General features: G+C 42.0%; 1 protein-coding gene across 2 annotated transcripts in view; it reads right to left on the reverse strand.

Annotated features, from left to right (window-relative positions):
- Window positions 1–25,782, reverse strand: part of DROSHA (drosha ribonuclease III) — a 130,174-nt gene that overhangs the window by 92,212 nt on the left and 12,180 nt on the right. Inside the window, exons 6-12 of one of the 2 annotated variants that reach the window (XM_007451411.1) lie at window positions 23,375–23,485; window positions 22,911–23,142; window positions 19,706–19,847; window positions 17,462–17,616; window positions 14,404–14,484; window positions 7,983–8,069; window positions 5,587–5,673 (exon numbers count right to left, since the gene is read on the reverse strand). In XM_007451411.1, coding sequence (XP_007451473.1) covers window positions 5,587–5,673; window positions 7,983–8,069; window positions 14,404–14,484; window positions 17,462–17,616; window positions 19,706–19,847; window positions 22,911–23,142; window positions 23,375–23,485 — 895 coding nt within the window. The remainder of the gene's footprint in view (window positions 1–5,586; window positions 5,674–7,982; window positions 8,070–14,403; window positions 14,485–17,461; window positions 17,617–19,705; window positions 19,848–22,910; window positions 23,143–23,374; window positions 23,486–25,782) is intronic. The other variant, XM_007451412.1, reaches the window with a different exon arrangement.

A 25,782-nucleotide genomic window follows, 5' to 3' on the forward strand; every position in this document is an offset into this window, starting at 1 on the left:
TGTACCACAATGTTCACTGCAGCACTATTTACAATAGCCAGGACATGGAAGCAACCTAAATGCCCATCGACAGATGAATGGATAAAGAAGCTGTGGCACAGATACACTACGGAATATTATTCAGCCATAGAAAGGAACAAAATTGAGTTATTTGTAGTGAGGTGGATGGACCTAGAGTCTGTCATACAGTGAAGTAAGTCAGAAAGAGAAAAAGAAACACCATATGCTAATGCATATATATGGAATCTAACAAAATGGTACTGGGCTTCCCTGGTGGCACAGTGGTTAAGAATCTGCCTGCCAATGCAGGGTACATGGGTTCGAGCCCTGGTCCGGGAAGATCGCACATGCCACAGAGCAACTAAGCCCGTGCGCCACAACTACTGAGCCTGTGCTCTAGAGTCCATGAGCCATAACTACTGAGCCCACGTGCCACAACTACTGAAGCCCACGTGCCTAGAGCCCGTGCTCCACAACGAGAAGCCACCACAATGAGAAGCCTGCGCACCGCAAGGAAGAGTAGCCCCCACTCACAGCAACTAGAGAACGCCCGTGTGCAGCAACAAAGACGCAAGGCAGCCAAAAATAAATAAATAAAATTTTAAAAATAAATAAATTTTAAAAAAAATTTAAAAAAATTTTAAAATGGTACTGGTGAACCTAGTGGCAGGGCAGGAATAAAGACACAGATGTAGAGAACACAGGGAGGAGGAGGGGTAAGCTGGGACGAAGTGGGAGAGTGGCATGGACATATATACACTACCAAATGTAAAATAGATAGCTAGTGGGAAGCAGCTGCATAGCACAGGGAGATCAGCTCGGTGCTTTGTGACCACCTAGAGGGGTGGGATAGGGAGGGTGGGAGGGAGGCTCAAGAGGGAAGAGATATGGGGATATATGTATGCATATAGCTGATTCACTTTGTTGTACAGTAGAAACTAACACAACATTGTAAAGCAATTATACTCCAATAAAGGTGTAAAAAATATAAAAAGGTAGGGATCTAGAAGAGAAAAAAAGGCATGTAAACAAGCATAAACAGAATATGATACAGTGCAACTTATAAGTGCATTTAAAAAACAAATAAGCAAACAAAATAGTATAAAGTACAAAAGAACCAAAGAGGAGGTAACATTTGAGTTGAGTCTTCAAAGATGGGAAGGGATTTTCCAGGTCATCCCGAAAATTAACTGGGGAAGAACAGGTGTTTAGTTTCTAGCAAGACAGAGAAAAGGGAGCTGGCGGAAGGACAGGTCATTTAGCTCTTCAAAAGTGAAATGCATGGAGACAGAGATGTAAGAAAATTCTAGAAAGGAAAGTATGAACTATATTATGCAGATCTTAAAAACCATGTTAAGGATTCAGAGCTATCCTTATGGCAACAAGAAGTCATTCAAGTACTTTAAGTGAGAGACTATCACAGTTTACATGGATGGGATGCTATGTAAACAGGGTGGGAATGGCTTGTAGGGGAACAAGGAAAGAGACCAGAAGACCAGAATGGAGTCTAACGAAACAGTTCAGAAGCCAAATGAACAAAAGATCAAAAAGGAGGGAGAAGAATTTAAACACAGGAGATGTGACTGAAATATACAGTGACTGTTCTGATGTGGAAGTGAAAGAGGAGAAAGAATAGAGGATAATTTCCAGGTTTCTGGCCTAAGGGACCAGATAGCTCACGATGGCATTAATACAAAGAATTTCATAGGGTGTCCCCTGAGTACCTCAAACTCAGTACACAGAGAAGATGATGAGTTCAGTTTCACACAGGTTAAGGGTGAGGTACGTGAGGGAACATCAAGGTAGGTATGTCCAACAGGCAATCTGAAATACGACTGTGGAGCACAGAGCCATACGTCACAGCTATAAATATCAATGTCAGAACATGCATGGGAGGAAAAACTGTGGGTGACATTGCATGACTCGGGGAGTGTATTCAGGAGAGAAAAGGACCAGAGCCCTTGGGAATAGTCCAGAGGCAAGAAAAAGAGCAAAAGTATAAACTTTACTCCTTTTACCATGTGCAACAGCAACTCTGCTGGATGATTTATGCAAGTTCGGTCCTTTCCCCACATTATTTCAACTAAAACCACTTTTGGGGGATTCCTTCTTTGACCTCTTTTCTTATACACACTGTATTTTCTTTGGGGCTCTTACCTGTACCACTAGAGCCCTTCTCAGACACACAGATTTGGAAAGGCAGAATCTCCTTTTCTATGCGAACTTTCATCTCTCTCTAAGACTCAAAGAGACTTGTCATTTTCCTACATATTGGGAACTCAGTGGACTGAGAACTCAGTTGGCCAATCAAATAATATAAATGCCCACTACCATTCCTTAAAACACGTTTGAATGCTGATTTGACACTAACTCTTATCTCATCCCACCAGAAACAAACAAAAAAACCCTCCCTAAACTTCTACATTCTAACTCTACTGCTTCCAGGAACTGAAAGACTAAATCCAGGGCAGCGAGTCCACTGGAAATGGAAAGCAGCAGGGAAATGATCATGGTGCTGCCTTGTGCTTTTGAGGACGGGATAAAATGTTCTGCATGTAATACATATATCTAGGTAATTTTAGTTATGTTGTCAAAGTCCCTAATAACATCAGGTATTATAAGTAACAGCAAATGTACTACATAAAAGGACAAAATTTTCCCACAATGCTCTATACTTAGCCAACAAGGCTTTCAATCCACTTCCATTCAAGAAGACCTTAAGAGAACTTGTTGGTACTAGACTGGATTGAGATTCTAACATTACCATCATTTGCATGCCCTTCTTGCTGATGAGCTCTCTCTAGCAAAAAAATGAATCAGAACAGTAAAGCGATTTAATAATTCTTTTTCTTAGGAGGCTATTTCAAATTCAAGAGGCCTTTGATGGATCTAATTGCTATGAACTGTACAACACTCAGCTTAAAATGAACATAAATGATGGGGCTTATCTTCTCATTACAGAGTTAAGTTCTCAAGTTTTGAGAACTTGAATGTTTATAAAAAATATACTCTGAAGCCAGGAATTTTTCAGTCCTATCTTTTACAACAACAGTAACAACTGCAATTAATATCGCACTAGCGGCCTCTCAGTGCCAAACCTTGTGCTGAGGAACTTTAATAAAGCTCAAAGAGTCACTCTTCCAAGGTCACATAAATATTGAGAATCAGTTAAAAAAAAAAAAAAAAATTAGAAGAAAGACTCAAATCCACATCTGCCTGACATCTTATCCAAAATAATTAGTGCCAATATGTATTGTGTATTAAACATCATGATAAACACTTTTCATTTGTCATCTCATTTATCTTTTTACAAAAAGCAGTAAGACTGCCACAACTAATAACGTCTGTTTTACAGATGAGAAAATCAGGGTTTATAAAAATTGAAATGTCAAATCATACAGCTAGTAAGTAGAATTCACTAAGGTTTAAACCCTCTCTGAAGTCACACTGCTTTCCTTCTTTAAGGTGATCCTAAAAGTTAAAATGAGATCTGTATTACTTGTAGGGAATTAATAGATAAGACAGATAATTTTTAAATATTTTCATGGTAACTAATTATTTGTATTTGCAAGCCTCCTGAGGAAAAAAAAAGAAAAACGTATTATGTAGGGGGGAGTTGGACTAGATGACTTCTGAAGGCCTTTTCAACTCTAAGACTATGAGATTTGGTGTAACAAAGGGTTTGAGTGCCTAATTGAGACATTTAAAAAAATAATAAAATAAGAAACCTTCAAAATTCAAAAACTTCCCAGTGTCCTTCATAAAGATTGTTTAAGAATAGTCCAAACAACCTAAATGTCCATTGACAGATGAATGGATAAAGAAGATACGGTACATATATACAATGTAACGCTACTCAGTCATAAAAAAGAATGAAATAATGCTGTCTGCAGCAACACAGATGCAACTAGAGATTATCATACTAAGTGAAGTAAGTCAGAAAGAGAAAGACAAATACCATATGATATCACTTATATGTGGAATCTAAAATGTGGCATAAATGAACCTATCTACAATATAGAAACAGACTCACAGACACGGAGAACAGACTTGTGGTTGACAAGGGGGAGGGGGGAGGGAGAGGGATGGACTGGGAGTTTGGGGTTAGTAGATGCAAACTATTACATATAGAATGGATAAACAACAAGGTCCTACTGTATAGCACAGGGAACTAAATCTAATCTCCTGGGATAAACCATAATGGAAAAGAATATAAAAAAAGAATGATTACAGCATATAACTGAGTCACTTTGCTGTACAACAGAAATTAACACAACACTGTAAATCAACTACACTTCAATTAAAAAAAAAGAGTAGTCCAATTTAAAACTTTGTAAGTATGTATGATGATGGATGTTAATCAGACTTATCGTGGTGATCATTTCACAATATATACAAATATCAAATTATTATGTTGTACACCTGAAACTAATAACATTATGTGTCAATTATACCTCAACAAAAAAAAGAAGTCCAATATTACACCCTTTTCTATATTATGGTCCACCCTCGATAGATGTGATGTGTATTATCAAATGATTTTATTTTTACATTTACAGTGTAATCATCTTCTCAAAAAAAAAAATCCTCTAGGATAAAATATACTGTAGCATAAAGAAAATCTCATTAAGAAAACAATCTGTTTTAAATTAGTATCACTACTATAGAATCATGTCTGCTAATAAAAAATAATAATCAAAAGGAGCAAGATTAGGCAAAGATTTTTTTCTTTATTTTCCAATGGAACGGAATTTCACAGTTTAAGTAAACAGTACTAAAATAACCTCTCAAACTGCAGATGTAATTTCTTTTAACCAAACCAGAAAGGATTAAAGAACTTTGATGTACATACACCATAGCTGTAATTCAGTAAGTTCTATAGCAGCATCTAGACTGGCTCAAGTATACCTCTACACTCCCTTCCTGAGCCGCCAGTGAATTCCACTCTGCGTCCAACTGGAACACAGAATAAGTAAGACAATTCCCATGACTGCCAGCTTTGAGACAGAAAGATTTTGACGTACAAATACAGAACTTCCATTTGAACTGATTACCAACAAATCGATTACCAGTACCTATATAATATCATGGATCTGTATGTCAGAGTGTCTTAAAGAAGACATATTCCTGGGATTCAAAAGCACAAAAATGTATGAAGTTAATTCAGGCTCCAGATGTCCTGAACAAGCTCTATTTCTTTACCTATTGCTCAGAGACTAAATAATAGCTTCTCCTTAAAACTTTCCAACTTTCTTTTGAAGGACACCAAACCCAAAATAGCTTTGACACATTACTCCACAGTTTATCCTTCTTTTTCAATCTTTCACACTCTCAAAACGTTATTCTGACACATGTTTACTTACACCATTTAATGTGGACCAAACCTGTGACTCATTAGCACAGATGTCACATTCCCACCCGACACACACTGCCGCTGACTTCCTGCAGCTCAGGTAGAGGGGTGCAAAGTAATTGTTACTTAGAAGTCAGGTGAAAAGAAATTTCCTTTGACTTTTAGAAAGAAAGAATGAAGGGAAGGAAGGGGGCTCAGGGAAGGAGAAAGCCAGCTGATCAGCATATACTTACATTGGTCAGGGGGGCGTGTGCAAACATAGAAAATCCTTCAAAGATATACTCATGATCATCATATTCGATAACAGTTGGCCTGTCAGTCTGAAAGCAAACAGAAACACAAAGTATGAACAAATGACATGATTTGCATGTGCAGAAACCCATCAGGACACACAAAGCAACCAATAGGTGAAATGTATGGACTTCTGTTAACGTTTTCCCAAACACCAGGGAGAAACTTTACACAGAGGATTAATTCTAGCTAGAATTCTCCTGCTTGGTGGAATTCTCTAGCTTCAGTAATATTTATATACTAGACAATCAAGAATGTTTATTATGGGTGCCATAAAGAAAAAAAAGGCTAGCTACATGGCTTCATTTTCTAGGAACTTGTTTCATTTAATCCCACAATACTACAAGTCCTGTTCTTACTAAGCTATATTTCTGAACTAACAGAAGCTCGAACAAGAACAACATAATAGCACAGTCGAATCAAAGCAAGTGGAGAAGACTCAGCATCACAACAGTCAAAACTAGCAATAGCCTGGAAGGCTCTGAAAAGACCCAAGGTGCCAGAGGCTCATCCCCTCACAGCTCCATTCCCAGGCCCTCCAAGGAGAAGCCAACCCATTAAACACTGTAACAAATCAATTCCTGCATAATGTCAAAGATCTGAATTACCTGCAAATTGAATCTAATTAAAATATACAAATGTTGACCTAAGCATAAGAGATTCTCTTCTTTATGCCATTCTTATAGCCCACCATTTTTAACCCTAAATGCTAAACATGGAACAAATTATCAAGATTGGAAAGCTAAAAGACATGTTTTTTTACGTAGGTATTGAACATTCTTCTTCTAAACATGTACACACAAACACACACACACACACACACACACACACACACACACACACACACACACACACGAAGAACCTGGGTGCAGGGGGGAAATAAAGAATATCCAAATGCGTATTATTTGTTTTTCCAATATTACTGTTACTTCCCATTTGAATAACTCAACAAAGCTGGTCTAAATTAAATATTATGAAAGAACTTCTAGTGAAATGATAATGGTACAGCCACTTGGGAAAACAGTTTGGTAGTTCCTCCAAATATTAAACATATAGTTACCATACAACCCAGCAACTCTAGTCCTAGATTTATACTCAAGGGAAAGGAAAACATACATCCACACAAAAACTCGTACACAAACATTCACAGCAGCATTATTATAATAGCCCCAAAGTGGATACCACACAAATGTTCATCAACTGATGAATGGATAAATAAAATACAGTATATCCATACAGTGGAATATTACTTGGCCATAAAAAGGAATGGAGTTACATACTACAACATGGATGAATATTGAAAACATTATGGTAAGTGGAAGAAGCCAAAAGATCACATATTCTATGATTCCATTCATATGAAATATCTAGAATAGGCAAATGATAAAGACAGAGAGTAACTTAGTAGTTTCTGAAGGCTGTGGGGTGGGAGAGAATTGACTGCTAATAAGTACAGGGTTTCTTTGGGAGATGATGAAAATGTTCTAAAATTAGATTGAGGTGATGGTTTCACAATTCTGTGAAAAGACTAAATATCATGAAATATATACTTTAAATGGGTTTTATGGTATATTAATTATATGTCAATAAAGTTGTTAAAATAATTATTAATAATCTAATTTTGAAACTGAAATCTCTTAATTAAAAAAGTAACCAGAATTAATTAATTTTGTACTGTGAAAAGGCAGTATGGCACAGTGGAATGGCATACAGCCATGCACCGTGAAGTCAGTCTGCCCAGGCTCAAGTCCTCACTGTGTCACTTATTGCCTGAATAATCTAGAGCAAGCGGCTTAACCTTATCTGTAAAACATGGACGACTGCCCCACCTGCATAGTGGGGATAATAATTCCTACTTCATCGATTTTTTTGTGTGAAATAACTTAATACATGTCAAATACTTAGAATGGTGCCTAGTACCATAGTCAACAAACATTAGGTGTTATTATCACTGTCATATATGCAATACTTATGGTCATAATATATAGATAATACATAAGCTATTAGCTGATTTTTAAGAGATGCACAAGCGTTCTCTGCATTCTTCCAACTCCATAGCTCCAACGAACAAGCTCTCCATAATTCACTGGCTATGATGTGGTACCAATAATATAAATGAAAAAAGATACAGAAAGTAGTATACTGAGAGGAAGCCAAAAATAAAAGTCATTATGATAAAGGTCAACTTTATTGGCATAAAAATAAAATGTTTTTAAAAGAAAGAACATTTAAGAACTGAATCCATATTTAACCAATTCACATTTTAACCTATGTACACACATAGAACCTATTTACTACATTTTTAAACAAATGAAACCAGATTTTGTTAGGAACTCACTAAAAAGTTTGTAGGAGGTGAGACTGTAATTCGATAGTGGAAAAGTCTGCCAGCATTGTTGGTCATAGGACGACAGGGCTTGATGGCCTGAGGGGAAAAATAAAAATGAGTTTAAGAGTAAAGCAGAAAAATACTGTTATTTAAAAATAGACTGTATTTTCTAGATTCACATCTGACAAAAGAGGTTGTATGTGTGTTCCTTCACAAACTGGAAGGGAAGAACAGTATTCACTTTACCATTACTAGATAGATAAAAATGGGCTGCTGGTCACTGGCATTCAACCCACCAACTCATGTACAATACAACATATAGATCTCTCTAGATCTGAATTTCCATGACTACCTTCCTTTCATTTAAAATAACATAATAATTGACCTTTGGCTAACCTCTCAATAAACTAAAAAAACAAAACACCCAGAAAGCAAGAAAAATAATCTCAGAAGTAACAGCAGTAGGTTATAATAGGAAGGGGAAAAAAGTGAAAGGGTTAAATATGCTGAATAAAAATAGAGGGAACCAGAAATGCAGGAAGCACAAGAGGTGGTGGACAGAATATGCACAGAGCTTAAGACGGGAAAAGGAAAACAGCGAGCAACAGAAGCATCAGTGGAATCACTGGGTACGTTGTGACAGACACAACGATGGGTGACCCAGACCATCTTTCAAGGAAGGACTTGCTGCCTACTGTGAAGAGCACGGACAGCAGTCTCCAGTTGTCGGCTCCTTCAGGATCTGTGTCAACTGCAGAGGCCCCTCACCTGATGTCAGGCGTGTAACTGAGCAAGGCAGAGGTTCAAAGGCCCAGCCCCCAAGCCCAACTTGAATGGGCATTACTCATTCCTTGGATCAGCACCAGGCTGACAGGGGCTTTGCTGGAGCTGACTCATAGTTAGACTAACCCGTCTATCCAATGCTGCTAATATCCTCTTCCTCTCACAGGTGAAGATCCCTAAGAAACATGCACCCCAAACTTCATCTTAGCATCTGCTTTTGGAGAATCCAACGTGTGACAGTTGGCACCAGAAGTGATCCAAGAAAGCAGGAGATAAGATAGGGTTTTGGAGCTGAATCACTTACCATCCAACTGGCAGAAAGGAACCTATCACGGTGGCTGGTGGAGCACACAGCCCCTGGCACCAGATAACATGCCAACTGAAACTTTCAAAGATGCTGAATTGGGAGACTGTGCCAGGGGAAGCAGGTGCAATGCACCAGGTGTTTAAAACTATGAGAGACCAGTAGCTGTAGGGATAATGGGATCGATGGCTATTGCCAAGCACCACTGATGCTTTACCACGCTCCTCAAACTTTAGTGTGATCTCAGATTGCTTGCTCCCCACGCCCAGAAGTTTCTAAGTCAGCAGCTGAGGCAGGCTGAGAATCTGCATTTCTAACAAGGCCCCAGGTGATGCTGATACTATACTAGTTGGAGAGCTGCACTTAAGAGAACCACTGCTCTACAGAAATGCAGCAGCAGAGAAGGAAAGGCAGCTAGAAGCCAGATGTGAAAGCCTGCTATTGCACCCAAAGAGGCTCTTACCACCTGCAGTGAGAGGTCAGAGAGCGCCGGGACCAAGCCCAGGGCGTACCTGTCCGAGTGGGTGGACCTTAAAGACTAATTAACAGTCAACCAAGGCAGGTCTGTTATGCAAAGGTCAGGGATATGAAAACCCGGGATGAGACATACAGGTTTTGACTCCTCAGATGCCTCTAACCCTTCTGCCTCTTCAGAGGTGGCCCATCCTTGTCTATTAAGAGCAAGCACTCACCTGTCTGAAGACAACGAAAGCCCCTGAAGGCAACATTGTCCTCACTCTCCCGGCACCTCACTCTCCCGGCACCCGACCTCACAACAGACCTGTAATTAGGGTCATTTCACAGCACAACTGGTTTCACATTTTACAGCTGGGAAGGTGCTGAGAGGCGACATAATATCCCAGAGGAACTGTAAGAACCAGCTGGCACCAGCACGTGCCGGCAGCAGGAGTCCACACACGACCAGATGCTGGGAGTGCTCGATCAAAAGGAACAGAACATATAGCTAGTTAGGGAAGAGTTTACTGACTTGGGAGCATTCAGGGTTCAAGGATGTCAGGAGATGCTGAGAACCCCCTACTAAGACATCTCCTAAAAGCATGAAAAAACGATGGCCCGTGCTGAGTAAAGTGAAAATACCAAACTGCAGTGACCGACAGAGGAGGAAGGAATTTAAAGATTCAAGGAAATGGGTACGTTGGGATGGATATAGTATCTATGACTGAAAAATATTATCAGATAATCATATTCCACGGGAAGGCCCAGAGGACACGCCATTGACCAAGGCCAAAAGGAATGTGCTGGTGAAGGGGCACCAGCATCACTAGGATGATCGGTGGTGGCCTCCTCTGCAGGCCAGGGCTGATTGTAAGAGAGGTGGTTACAGCAGCAGGGATGACAGGACTGTGAAACAAGAGAGGCCAGATGATGGGGCTCATTATAAGAAGCCAGGTCACACAATTATCATTATCGCCAGCAAGACGGAAGTGGCAGCCAAGGGGATGTAACCCACAAAGAGTCATGGAAGTGGTTTTCACAACACAGTGTCCTTAGGTACAAAAAAAATGGGTAGCTGATAAGAGTACTACCTTAGTTTGTACCAACGGAAGTAATCAAGACTGGATAACCAAGAGGCTGAAGGTAGGCTGCCCCAGTAAACACTCATGATCCCTTGCCTGGTTCCAGGCCTGATCAAGTTACTGGACTGAAATCCACTGACTGAAGAGGTGGCCAGAAGGCAGGAGGACGGGCCCTGCAACATTATCACAAGCAAAAATGGTCATGATGGCCCTGTCCTTCCCCCAAGGGGCCTACGGACATTTTGCTCAGATAACTGTACACCGGGGAAGGAAGAAGCCAGACAGTTCAAGGAGTGTTAGACCCAGCATCAGAATCAATTGATACTCAGAGACTGGACGTATCACCCTGGTATCCCTGTCAGAGTGGGGGAGATGAGGCCAAGGTAGTAAACAAAATCTTGGTCAAGGTCTGGCTTACAGTAGGTCCACTGAGTCCACAGATCCACCCAGTGGTCATTTCCCTGGTTCCCAAGTGTACCACTGGAATTGACAAAATTGGCAGACGGCGCCACCTCACACTGGGTCCTTGATCTGTGGAGTAAGAGCCATCGTGATGGGAAAGGTCAAGCAGAAGCCACCCAACCCGGACCTCAAAAACAGTATGACTCTGGGGGAATGGTGGCGATTAGTGCCACCCTTAAGGATCCAAATGACACAGGGATGACTGCCCCTATCACATCTCTGTTTAATTCACCAGTCTGGGCCCTAAAGAAACCAAATGATCCTGGCGGATGACTATATACCACCACAAGCTCAACCAAGTAGCTCTAATTGCACCTGCTGTGCCAGGTGTTGTAGCGTAGTTACAGTAGATTAATCTGACCTCAGGTACAAAGTATGTGGCAACTGATATGCTGAATGTATCCTTTTCTATCCCAATCAGGATGAGGACCAGTTCCGATCAGAACCGGTTCACATTTACGTGGAACAGACAACATTTATGGGTTTGCCACCGGGTTAACTCTCCCACTCACTGTCATAATATGGTCCAAGGTGCCCCTGACCTTCTGGAATACTGTAGAATGTTATATTGCTCCACCGCATCTTTGACATTATTATGTTGAGCAAATTAAGAGCCCTAGTAAAATGGATATGCTCCAAAGGGTAAGAGAGAAACCCTGCAAAGATTCAGGGTCTACCCCAGCCACACCATTTTAGGGGAGCATTCTGGGGAGTTCCAAGACATCCATCCAAAGTAGAAGACAAAATTATTGCCTCGTCCACCTCCTACAATGAAGAAGGAAGCAGCACACTAGGTGGGCCTCCCCGGGCTCAGGAGGCAGGCAGTCCTTAGCCAGGAATATTACTGCAGTCCATGTATAAAGTGGCACAAAAGGCTGCCAGCTGTAAGCGTGACTCAAGTGAGAAAGGCCTCAGCAGTTCCAAACCGCAGTGCAAGCAGCCCTGCTGCAGGGGCCATACAATTCGGCAAATCCCACACTGTTGGTGGGAAAAGATGCCGAGAAGAGTTTGTGGCCACACTGGGAGAATCACAATGCTGGTCTCTGGGGTTCTGGAGCCAAGCCATGTCATCTATAGTGAAGACTTATATGCCTTTGAAAAGCAATTCCTGGTGTGCTGCTGGGCCCTGGTAGATCTGGAAGGCATGGCCAAGGGACAGCAAGCAGACATGTGGCTGGAACTGCCCATCGTAAGCTGGGTTCTGCCAGTCCCACCCCGGCATAACTTTGGGTGGGACCAGCAACAACCCATGGTAAGGTGGAGGGGGCGTACATCCAGAACCAAGCACACACAGGAGAAGAGGGCACGAACAAGCCCACCACCGTTGCATCAGCTCCCCTCCCTCAGCTGATGACTAAGGACGGGAGGATGAAAGCATAAGGAAAAGCCCAAGCTTGGTTTGCAAACAGGTCAGTCAGAAAGGGGGTGCAAGCCGAAAACGGACCGTGCTGCAGCCTCATTCAGGGATGGCTCTGAGAGACAGCGATGAGGGAGAATCTTCCCAGTGGGTGTAGTTTCAGGTGGTGTACCTGGTCATCCACTCTGTGTGGAAAGAGAAGTGGCCTGAGGCTAGAATATAGATGGACTCATGGCAGAAGCAAGTGGCCATGCCAGCTGTCAGAGGCCTAGAAGGAAAAAGATGGTAAGATCAGGGATAAGAAGGTCTTGGGGGAGAGACTTGTAGGTAGACAAACAGGAGGAGAGAACAATGATCTCTCCATCACATATGGATGTTCATGGGAGAGCACCCACTGTGGAAGAGGTTCTAAACCATCTAGCTGACAAAATGGCACGGCTAGATGATGCCGGCCAGCCTCGGTCATTCGCCACCTAGGGTAGACAGGGTGGGCACATGAACGAAGTGGCTACAGTAGCAGAGACGGAGGCTTCACACGAGCCCCACAGCATGGACCTCACTTCCCCAGGCTAAGCTGGCTAAGCTGACTGCCACTGCCGAACGTCCAGCCAGCCACCTCCGATGACCAACGCTGGGCCTCCAATATGGCACCATTCCTGGAGGAGACCAACCTACCACTTGGTGGAATGCTGACTACATAGGTCCCGTCGATTGTGAAAGGGCCACATGTACTTCTGAGGATGGGTTTGCCTGCCCAGAAATCCTCAGCCAGCACCACTGCCCACCTGAATCTCCCTTCACGGAAGGGCCTGCTGCCCAGCTGTGGGAAAAGCAGTCAGCTCACAGCCTGCCGCTGTCGGCTCCTTCCAGGTCAGCCTCCACTACAGAGCCCCTCCCTCCGCCAAAGTCGTGCCCTTCCTAGGGCAGCTTGCTCGGGAGGAGGGAGATGCAGGTGTGACAGCCACTCCAGCCCCATGCAAGATAATTCCGACAAGCCCGGCTTTAAAGGCCCATCACAGGTGGACTTCCGCCTCTGCTCAGTCCTAAGCCCACTCTCTTCTTGCCTGGTCCCTGTGAAATGTCTCCACTGCAGCCCTGCCTGCAGAGACCCCAGCCTGAAGCACACGCGTGGACACTCACAGAGAGCACATCTTGTCCCACAGGCCCTCGCTACACTGGCCAACTGCCAGAGACAAACGAGGTCAAAGGGAGGCAAGTGGTTCAAAGTATCCGCCATCGGCTCCTAGCCCTTAGTCTGATTACTGTTATGGCCTCAAACAAGTTTTACATAGAAATGAAGGATTTACATAAACTACGTTTAAATATAATGTGCTGAATCATAAAGTGACAATCCTGGGATTAATGAGAATAGTTTGTAAAGATAAAAGATAAATGGGGAAAAGATAAAGGAAAATAACTGAACAGGAGTAGGTATATATAACTCTATGATGTAAAAGTATTCAACTCATCAGGCAGACACACTTGGCGCGCTCCTGACAGCCCAGGGACTGGGGTGTGACACAGGTAAAACAAGTCCGCGTGCCACTCCCAGTTGAGTGGGGACAACAGACAAAGACTAACAAACACAACGGTGTACACTCATGTCCCCAAGGAAAAAGGACATGTGCCTTACAGCACTTCAGTAAGATCATTTCTCCAGGGAGATTCACAACCATTTATAACAAAAACATGAAAAAAGATTACAATGTGTACCGTTTTAGGATACTTAAAATAATAAAAAAGCAACTCATATTCACTTTGCCTATTTTAAATAATGAACCTTCCAAAGTTCCCCTGATAACATTCCCACTCCACCTCTAAAACCCAAGTACGTTTCTTCTCCAATTATCAGTAACAGAGACTATTAGGGAATATGAGAAGACTATTTCCATGGTATTATTTCATTTACGGGGAAAAGAATAGCAACAGCATCTGTCTACTTCTGGCTTCTCAGCGCTGACAAATATAATAACCTGAACCAGTTACCTCTTCTCCGGGATAAATGCTGTGCCTGATTCCCGTGCGTCTCGCTTTTGCGCTGCATTTGCAGAGTGGGCCATCATTCATCTGTCAGAAACAGAATGTAATTCGTTTTTACTGGGGGAAAATCCACTCCATGCACGATGATGCCTCGGAAACTGTGTGGGTTTTAATGTCATGAGTACCGAAGCTCTGAAGAGGCTGTCACGGTTAGAAGATTAAACGGATGTTCCAAAACCAATAAAGCTGCAAACTGTCTCTATTGTCTGATAAAGGGAAATGGTATGACAATGCTCGATTCCTGACTTATTTGTGCAGCCAAGCAGAAAATAACAATGTCAGAGCCCTGTTTGCCCCCATCTCCTCCTATCACTTTCCAGTATGTTCCCCCTATTTTTTATTTCAGGAAAAATGACTCTTTCACAAAAGAAAGGCCTATATTATATTCTGAAAGAACACAAAGAATGCTCTGAAGGTGACCTGCAGATTAAAATGTTTTCAAAGACAGACCTAAAGGTATCTGAAGCAGAGGGAAGAAAATGCCTACCTGAACCAGAAAAACTTTCAACACTAATCAGGTGAGTCTGTATATGTTTGTTCACCTGAATTCATTTTACTGCCATGAACTCCACCCACATGATTCAATAAGTGAATAATCCTGAATGCCTCTTGGGTAGAAAGGGGAGAAGGAGGGTGATACATAGCTAATCGTCCACATAGTCAAGGAATACTTATTCTAATTTTAGTGTATGCACTGCTGAAGCAAGCACTAGAATACTTATACCACATGGGAGAAATATCACACATATGAAATGCTTAGTAATTTTAAAGAAAAAGGAAAAGTGTCCGGGCTTCAAGAAACCAAAATGGGAAGGGTTGAACAGGATGGGAAAAGAAGGTGGCTATTCTACATGAGGCACCAGCATGAGAGAAGAGAAGGAAGAAATCCTATGTTATGCTCCAGGGACATGAGATTGAGACCCATCTAAGTGGAATGGACCATATGTGTGAGTGAGAAAACCAAAAACGCAGAATTGAGGTCAGAATCTTAAAGGGCCTTAAAAGCCAATTTCATGAGTTTATTCAATATAAATAGTTAATATGGAATCAAAAAGGAGATGAGAGCATCAGTTTAGAGTATGGGGAAGTGGAGTTCCATTTCTCACTTTCTTTGTATTAATTAAAATATATAATTTATAAATATGACATATTATAAGACATATATATTCTATATACACACGCATATTTCTTTCGATTTCCAGGGATTTGTAACTCATGCCCAATGAAAATATCTCATTAAACTTTGAAAAGAAATTTAAAGTAAAAATCTGTAACTTTCTTTATCCTTTTGGGAAATCTAAAGGTCCAGGTGGTATAGCAGAGCAATAACGTGGCTACCTAAAACAAACAAACAAACAAAAAATCACATTAAGATATTATCCAAAGTAAAAGCTGGCAAACAGAGATGTGATGGAATTCCCTCAAAAGTCACAACACATTCGTAATGCTGGGCACAACTTGTTGTGATGAAAAATGTGGAAAAAATCACTTAGTGCTCACTTAAGGAGAAGTGAGATAGATATCATACATTCCTGCCTTTTACCAGGGTCTGGGCCCCAATGCAGATCAGCCCTTTATAAGGCTCAACTGTACAGAGGACGCAAAACCACAGAGTAAACACAATGTTGAGACTGTACAGAAGGCCCTGGTAAATCTCTGACAGGAATAAGAACCCACAGAAACCAAGGAATAGGTTTCTTGATATGACCACAGGGTAAGGAGAGTGACTGACGGACACAGGAGTTCTCTTAGGGGACACAAAAATGCTCTAAAATTAGATTGTGATGATGGTTGCACATATTCCTGTGAATATACATAAAAACACTGAAATGTACATTTTAATTGTGTGAATTGTATGGTATGTGAATTATAACTCACTAAAGCTGTTTAAAGAGATCATATACATGATTAATATATCAAAGTAAGATTTCAAAATGCACTGACAATTTGCAAACATTTCTGCTCAATTCTCAGAGAGCAGTTCTCAGAGAAAGTACACTTCTGTCAGGCATTCTAACTATATTAATTCTATCAAGAAAAAGAAATTTAGATATCTGTCATCTAATAAGAACCAGGAGAAGAACATTCAAAATAATAGAGAATGGTATGAATTTATTTATAAAACATAAATTTTAAATTATCTTTTTATAGAGATATGTTTTATTATGCTTGATAACTTCATATGCATTAAAGATACTATTTTTGTATGTACTGTATATCTGTAAAATACAAATCTTTTATAGATACCATTAATATTTTGTATTATGTATTAGTTCATAATAAAATAGTAAGCAAAAATAAAAATGATTATGTCCAGCCATGATGTAATTAGCTCAAACATGCTTATTAACAAGGAAGAGAAGTTATAAGACATTGTGACTACTACCAACTAGGAAATATGGAGTCTTACAGGACTTGGGACACTGTTTACGGCTGCAAGATAACTTCCAGATGAACTGCTTTTTTTTTTTTGCAGTACACGGGCCTCTCACTTTTGTGGCCTCTCCCGTTGCGGAGCACAGGCTTCGGACGCGCAGGCTCAGCGGCCATGGCTCACGGGCCCAGCCGCTCCACGGCATGTGGGATCCTCCCGGACCGGGGCACGAACCCGTGTCCCCTGCATCGGCAGGCAGACCCTCAACCACTGCACCACCAGGGAAGCCTCAGATGAACTGCTTTTAGAAAGAACTACAAGTGCTCTCTCCCTAACCCACCACTCGTCTCCTTCCATTTACTGGAAGTTTAATGAGACAGCACCATCATCCTGCTCCCCGACACAGGATTTACAAACATCATCAAACATGATTCAAGGAACACTTGCTCTGGTGCTTATGCTTTGGAGCTGAACTCAGAAGCTGAAAAGAAATAAGCTGTGAAGAATGACACCCAACCCTGAGTAAAATTCAGTTTCAGGGCCAGCTAACATGCATCTTCTGAGCCTGGAGTCATAAATGTGATGTGTACGTCCGCAACCTTCACAGCAAGAACATAAAAGCCTGCGTACCTGGCCTGGGTCATTGTACCAAAGTTCATCGTGAAGTCGGTCAGGATGGGCCTTTTTGCGTTTGATTTCTGCAATGACGTCGAAAACTTCAGAGTCTGAGCTGCTAGAACAGGTGCTGTCCTCATCGGACTCACATTCGGATTCACTGGAACTCTCTACAGTGGTGAGGGGAAAACATGGAGAGAAGCTGAAGCAATCCGCAAGCTGCTTCTACCTGGAGACTTACTTTCTAATGACCCACACCTCTAAATATAAGGAGAGCTGTTTATCTTGCAGCAAATATTCGAGTGCCTACTCCATACTAGAACTCTGCTAAGCAACCCCATGAAAAATAATAAGAGTCCATAATCCGAAGTCACAGTCTAGTGGGGGAAGCAAAGAATCAAATATGTTTACAGAGAAAGACTTGATGAACAATGCCAGAGAAAATGCAAACCACCGGAGCAGTACGAAGTTTCACATTCAGAAAGGTGCAGTGAATCCATACTGGTCCGGAAAGGTCACTGAGGATTTCCTAGAAGGGGTACACGCGACCCAGGCACAGAGTGGGGGTGGGGTTAGGCTGATGAGGCGGAAAGGAACACAGATGGGGCACTGCAGGCAAAAGCACAGAGGCAAGAGCATGGGTGGACTCTGGCTGGAGCAAAGGCCTCACAGAAAAAACCTGGAAGTGAGGGGCTCAAATGTCATGAATGCCAGGCTCTGAACGTCAGACTGAAGATTGTAAATGTTTTTCTCTCGATGGTAGCAATAGAAGATTTTAGTCCTTGGAAATGACTGGATAAAAACAGACCAAGAATTATGCTAATGAATCAAGCCTGCCACAAAAAGACAAATATGGTGTGATTCTACTTATACGAGGTACCTAGAGTAGTCAAATTCATAGAGACAGAAAGTAGAATGGTGGTTGCCAGGGGCTGGGGGAGGGAGGACTGGGGAGTTGTTCCTTAATGTGGATAGAGTGTCAGTTTAGCAAGATGAAAAGAGTTCTGGAGGTTGTTTGCACAACAATGTGAATGTACTTAACACTACTGAGCCGTACATTCAAAAATGGTTAAACGGTATATATTACGTGTCTTATGTACATATTGTAAGTATTTTACCACACTTAAAAAAAAAAAAGACCTAGAACTTTGACTAATGCTACAAGAGATTAACATAGTACAGCACTGTAATAAGGAACCCGGAAATGGTTGTATTTTCAAGTGTACTGTGTGAGATGGATGCTGTCATCCCTCTTTCACAGATGAGAAAAGTAAGGCACAGAGAGATTAAATCACTTGCCCGAGATCGCACTTTTCAAGTAGTGAAGCAAGGATTCAAACCCGGGCCAGCTGGTTCAGTCAGTGCTTTTCCCCACCATGGACACTGCCTCTCAGCGAGGGAGACATAACGAAAGTAGGCAGATGAGAGCCAGAGAACATGCAGGAAAAGGCATGCTGAATGTCTTGTCTGCAAACAGACAAGACATCACCATATAAGAAAGTTATGGAGGGCTTCCCTGGTGGCGCAGTGGTTGAGAGTCCGCCTGCCGATGCAGGGGACACGGGTTCGTGCCCCGGTCCGGGAAGATCCCACATGCCACGGAGCGGCTAGGCCCGTGAGCCACGGCCGCTGGGTACTTCATTGCTGTTGCCTCTCAAAGATTTCCTGTCAAAATGGGCCTATAAGGGGAGAAAGGTTTTCAATAACATTTTTTTTTTTTTAACCTGGCAGGATTTCAGGTCTTCTATGAAAAGAGTTTGAAGGTGCTGTCTTTGTTAAAGGAAAAAAAAAAAAAAAGAAAGAAAGTTATGGACACTTTGTGAAGAGAGAGAAACCTTCAAACAGAGCTGGGCTATAGCTGGAGTTTCCTCATCAAACCAGGAGCGCCCTGGCAGTGGGGAGGGCCACAGGGAATGCCTGCCTATCAGAGGCACAAGGCATGGGAACAGGCTCCTGCTTTTGATGAGAGGCTGGACTATGGTCCTTTCTGATTAAGACAAAAGACGATTCTACAGGAGACACAACTGCCAGCACACCTTGCAAATGAGACCTCTTATGTATTCTACTGAATGTAACTAAGGAAAAAAAAGATCAGAAAGAAGAAAGTTTCACTGCTATGTATTTGCTGACTGTAATTAAGGAGAACCAAACGGGCAAGGGGAAATTTCAATCTGGGACTCTCAAGGACACATCCCAAAAGTTCAGGATTAAGCAATAATAAAAGAGCACAGGATCTCGGTCTAGTGCCTTGTGACTCACCTAAATCTTCATCTAGCTTCGTCTTGGGAGGCTCCCATGGGGGTCTAGCAGCTTTGGCCTTCTCTTGCCTGCTCCCCAACTCTTCCTCAAATTTGTCATATAAGTCGCGGAGCCTACTCGTTCCAACTACCGTAGAATCTCCCTTTGAAAAATAAAGGATCAATATTAGGAACTATATTAATAATAGTCATACCAAAGAGACAATAAGAGCTCACCAGTGACCAAAGATTTGTACTAGCAAGGTGTCATTTTTCAACCCTTGATTTAATAAACATTTAATAAACATTTAAAAGCAAAATGCCCAGTGCTGGCAATGATGCTCTGAATCACATACACACATTTATGGTTGACGAAGTCCTCAGGAAAATGCACATTGCCAACATTCAGAAACATCAGAAAAGTTTATCTATGCCCTTTTGATATAACAAAAAAATCATAAACCCCTGAGAATTCATGACACCTGACACCCTGCTAGGGAACATATACTCCTCCCCTACTGAAAGTCACTGACAGTCTATATCCCACATTAATCCAATGACCGCCACAAACACATGCACCCCATCAACACAGGGACACACACACATTCCACAAACACAAGGGTCTGCAATGCATTCCTAGAGGAGGTGCTCCACTTTTCCCCACTGTCCTCCCAGGGTGAAAATCCCTTTAAATGTCCATACTCTCTGACTTAGTAACTTTCAAAATGTACCTTTCAGACATAAAATGAATATTAAATCATAAAATCTGCAGTTAGCCCAAAAGGGGGTAACGGCGCTTCCTCAGCCCCAGCTCATTACTGACACTGGCGATGCTGGGATAGCTCTGACATTCTTACCGGCTCTCTGCCCCAACGTTGCACAAACACACAAAGGCCAATATTGGGCTTCTGGTTTATCAGCCTTCACTCTACACTGGAGTTTTAATACGCCCACAAAAAGGTGAGGGGGAAAAATATAGCTCTGCCTGTTTAAGTGCTCTGAACCTCAGTGCCTTCAACTTTGTTATTTCAATAATAATAATACCCATGGCAGCCATTCTGCCATTCCTCCTTGCTTACAGAACCATGATTCCCTTCAGATTTGGGGCAGAAAACTCAAGATCTCAGAAGGCAGGCTGAGCCACAGTCCCCCTACCCCTAAAATGCCTCTGTCCTAATCCCTGGAAAATGAACACATTACCTTACATGGCAGAATTTGAGATGGGATAATGTGGGTGGGCCCAACCTAGTATGAGCCTTTAAAAGCGGAGAACCTCTCCCAACAGGAGTCAGAGATGCAATGGAAAAAGAGGCAGGAGATATTCAAAGCACAAGAGGGACTCGACCCGCTGGCTGCTGGCTTTGAAGATGAAGGAAGGGGTCCACGGGCCAAGGAATGTACATGGCCTCTAGAAGCTGGAAACAGCCCTTACCTGCCAGCCAGCAAGGAAACAAGGACCTCCATCCTACAGCCACAAGGAACTGAACTCTGCCAACAACCTGAATGGGCAAGAAAACAGGCTCCCTCCAGAAAGGAATGAAACCCTGCTGGTACCTCAATTTAGCCAGTGAGACCCAAGTTTGACTTCTGACCTACAGGACTGTGAGGTAATAAATGTAGATTGTTTTAAGCCGTGAAGTCTGTGGAAATTGGTTACAGAAGAGATGGAAAACGAATCCATGGGGAGAACACACAATGCAGTTCTGGGCAAAGGGATGGAAGAAAAGATCCCCAGGCACCCGAGGCTCCACCCAACACTGCCCTCTGCATCTGTGTCTGGACAGAGGTGTGTAAGGACGTGATGCCTGGAGCTGCTGCAGGCATCCTGCAACCGTGGTGGACCCTCCAGAAGACAGCAATGCCAACCTAGGACCCTGCCATCGCTGATCCACTAAATGCACACTGGCCACCACCTCCCTCCAGAGCTTGTTGAGAAAAATAAACCCAGCAAGTTTAAGTCACGATTAGTCAAGTATTCTTATTTACAGCAACATTCTGAAGTAATAGATGCCTTCTTTCCAGGGATGTTTTAAGGATTAAATGAGATAATCTGAGATTCATGGAGTGAAGTTTCGACACCAAACAGTGCTCGGTATGTGAGCTTCTCCCTCCTCGTATCACGTGAACTATGACTTAAAACCCTGCTTTACTTTATCGAGTAAAATATCATGCCACCAGGAAAGATTTCTCAAACCCTTTTTTCAAAGGCAAGGGAGTCTCCTCTCTAGTTCCCCATAGATAAGGGCCCAGTCCAAGTCAAAGCTATGTTTACAAAATTCCAAACAACTGCTATGCTCTCTCATCTACCCCATGCTCTAAACCTAACATCTCCAAGCTCTTCTGTCCTAAATCTGTAGATATCCATTCCTTCACTCATTCATTTAATCAATGAACATTACTGTATGTCCATCGCATGGCAAATACACCTAAATTAATGGGATAGAGGCATGGCACCTATTGGGAGAGAGAAAGAGAAAAAAGGAGAGTGACAGAAAATAAAATGGAGATGGAAGAAAGACAAGAAGTGAGCATATGGAGGTCGTGGGGTCCCCACTTCAATGAGGTGCGGCTGCCGAGCCCCAGGAGCCCCATCTCCCACAGCACATGTGCTGAGTCTCTCGAGAGCCCACCAAAGGCAACGACACCTGCCACTCCACAAAACCAGCAATGTGACCAGCAATGTGCTCGGGAAACTTGCTATGGCTATCTTTGGTCAAGGACAGACTTGTAAGAGACAAACTCAATTCTCCCTTGCTTCTCATTTTGAGGGGAAAACACACAAACACATACACCCACACGCGCGCGCGCGCACGGCTATAGATCACAAAAGGCATAAAGCAGCTATGAGTGAGAGCTTACAAAACCACGAGTATTAAGACTAGCAGTGTCATAAAAAATGCAGAATGCAGAGATCCTTTCATTAACCTGCTGCACTCTTGCATTTGTAAAGCAGCTTTGGTCTACAGCAGTGGTTCTCAACCGGAGGGGGCGGGGAGGGGTATTCTGTCACCCCCCGGGGGACACGTGGCAACATCACAGGACAGCTTTGGTTATCACAACGAGCAGAGGGTGCTACTGGCCTCCAGTGCGTAGAGCCCAGAGATGCTGCTCAACATCTGACAATGCACAGGGCGGGCCCCGCCACAAGGAATTATCTGGCCCAAGATGCCCATAGTACCGAGGCTGAGCAGCTCTGGTCCACAGCTTCTCTCCTACTTCAGACCTACCACCTGATCCATGGGGTCACTGGAGTAGTAGCTTTCTGAGTGGGTGCATCGGATCCACACAGGCTTAAGGAGCTCGTCGTCATCCTCCTCATTTCTGTCGGGCAGCGACTCCTCCGGCTCTCTTTCCTTGGCTGAGCTACCATTCTTCTCTTTGCCGGAGCTCTGGTTGTCACTCCATCTGTCTTTTTCTTCCTCCCAACGAGCTCTCTTCTTCTCCCTACTTGGGGAGCGACTTCAAAAGGGGACGAAGGAGACTAATTATTAAAAATGTTCATCCATTGTAAAACTGTTCTATTTCACCTCTTTAGTTCATTTTTCACCTAAAAGAAAAACGTCATGGCAAACCACCATATTCATTTTTATTAAACCAGTGACCCCCTGACACCAGGCTGGTGACATCAGAATCACCTGAAGCTATTTGTTTAAAAATACAAATTCCCAGGCCCTACCCCAGATCTACTTACTGATTCACAGTCTCCGGGGGTGGGGCCCAAGAATCTGTATTTTTAATAATCTCCCCAGATAATTCTGGTGTGCATCCAGCAGGTTCAGAAGCACCCGGCAAACCATAACTCCTGGAAGAGAAAGATATCTGGGAAATATTTGGAAATCTCCACATATATAGACAATATCAGCACTGAGCATACTAGTTTTGAATCCTCTATATCCTGCACTGCCAAGAAAAAAGAAAAAAATCTTCACAAAACATGGTCTCAACTTGGCCATAATTATAGCCTGAGGACCATAATCCCAGAGTGAACCAGTTATACTAACCCTAAGCATCTCTCTGAAGTGCACACTTGGGTATTACTGCTTAATGAACCACCACTTTGCCTAATTCGAATCCCCACAAATACTAACTCAATTAAAAAGGAAAAAAGCAATTCTATCTCCTTGAATCTCTGGGGCATGAAATTTGCAAAGGCCCAGCCTATGGATGTGCTTGGAGGGAAAAACTTACAGGACAGATTTTAAATTAAGCCCAAGAAATTTAGCTGGAACCATAAAGGCCTTGAGAATCCAGCCAAGGAGAGTAACTGCTTTATTATTAGTGTTGCACTGGCAACCTGATAATAAGAGTCACTATTATCCAAGAAAGTTTACACCTGGGTCAAAGTCACAAATTAACTTTTTCCATCAACTCTACCATTCACTCCTGATGTTATGACAGGGTAAGTGTGAGTGTGTATACATCAGGGGGAAAAGGGTGAGTGGTTAGAAGGGTTATATATATTGATTACTTATTGATAAAACTTCCAAATATTACACGTACATCACTAGGTTTGTTACCAGAAAAAAAAATGTACTGTGAAGTAAAATGTATATATGTTCACTGTAGAAAAATAATAAAGCATTAACAAAAACAAGACAAAAATCACCTGTAATACCACTCAGAGATAACCATTATATTTCACAAATGTGTTAAAAGATACAGATATGTAAACATACAAGTTTTAACAGAAAAGAAACTCTATAGCCTGCTCTCCGCAACTCAGCAGTAAATCAGGAACATCATTCTACTTCAATACATCTACATCTGAACCATTTTTAATAAGTTCGTATTATTCTTTTATACGTATATACCATAATGTGACAAATCTGATCAGTCACTTAGGTTGTTACTATTTTTTTTTTTTTGCCACTGTAAACAATGCTACTGTAAACACACTTGGGTTCTCTGCAGACTTGTCAGATTATTTCACACACAGAGTGTGTACTTTTTTTAAGGCTTCTCTACAGACAGGCAGTACCAGTTTAGATTACCATCAAAACCATACGTGATTTCCCATTTCTACACCTCTTGTCAACATGATTGTTTTTAATCTTTTCCATTCTTATGAAAAGAATATCTCATTTAATTCGTCACTACTGAAATGACACGTTTCACATTCACTTCTTTTCTGAACATCTGAGTCAATATGCCATGTCAATATTTTTAAAATTAGGATTATAGTCTTTTTTATTTATTAAAAGAGTTTTTTATTAAAATAATCACCTGTCTGCTGTCATATGTAATGTAACCTTTGTCAGTTTTTTGTTTTCCTTATAATTCTGCTTATGGCTACATACAATTTCTTTTCTTTTTTTGGTGTACACGGGCCTCTCACTGTTGTGGCCTCTCCCGTTGAGGAGCACAGGCTCCGGACGCGCAGGCTCAGCGGCCATGGCTCACGGGCCCAGCCGCTCTGCGGCACGTGGGATCCTCCCAGACCGGGGCACGAACCCGCGTCCCCTGCATCGGCAGGCGGACTCTCAACCACTGCACCACCAGGGAAGCCCCCTACTTACAATTTTTATATGGCCAAATCTAGAGATTTTTTGTTTCTGTTTCCAGTCTTAATGTTACGCTTATAATACTCTCCCATCCCAAGGTTAAATAAATATTTTATATTTTCTTCAGTTACTTTTAACATGAAATTTTTTAACTGTATCTGTCCAAGACCTAAGGCAGAAATCTGAATTCAATTTTTTTCCATATGGCTTGCTAATTGTTCCCACGTCAGTTTCTCCTGATTTGAAAAAACAGCTTCATGATAGATGTAAAATTTTATATATATTTGAATGTTGTTCAATATTTCTTTCATTCATCTATCTACATCCATACCAAATTGTGCATTATTATCTTCATTATACTCACTTCTATTCCAAAGAAGAAGTTTAGATGACTAAAACTGGTACTTCAACCGAACTTACATCAAAATTATAGATCTTTTGGAAAGCAGCTATACTCACCACTATACCACCGATGCCATTAAAAACCACAGATTTTTTTGGAAGAAAACTGGTATTTTATAACCCTGTCTTCCACTTCCACTACAGGAATATGGCATGCTCTCCATTCACTTACATCATCTTTTTTGTCATCTACTAC

The sequence above is a fragment of the Lipotes vexillifer genome, unplaced genomic scaffold (genome assembly GCF_000442215.2).
Source record: "Lipotes vexillifer unplaced genomic scaffold, Lipotes_vexillifer_v1.1 scaffold896, whole genome shotgun sequence".
NCBI classification, from domain to species: Eukaryota; Metazoa; Chordata; class Mammalia; order Artiodactyla; family Lipotidae; genus Lipotes; species Lipotes vexillifer.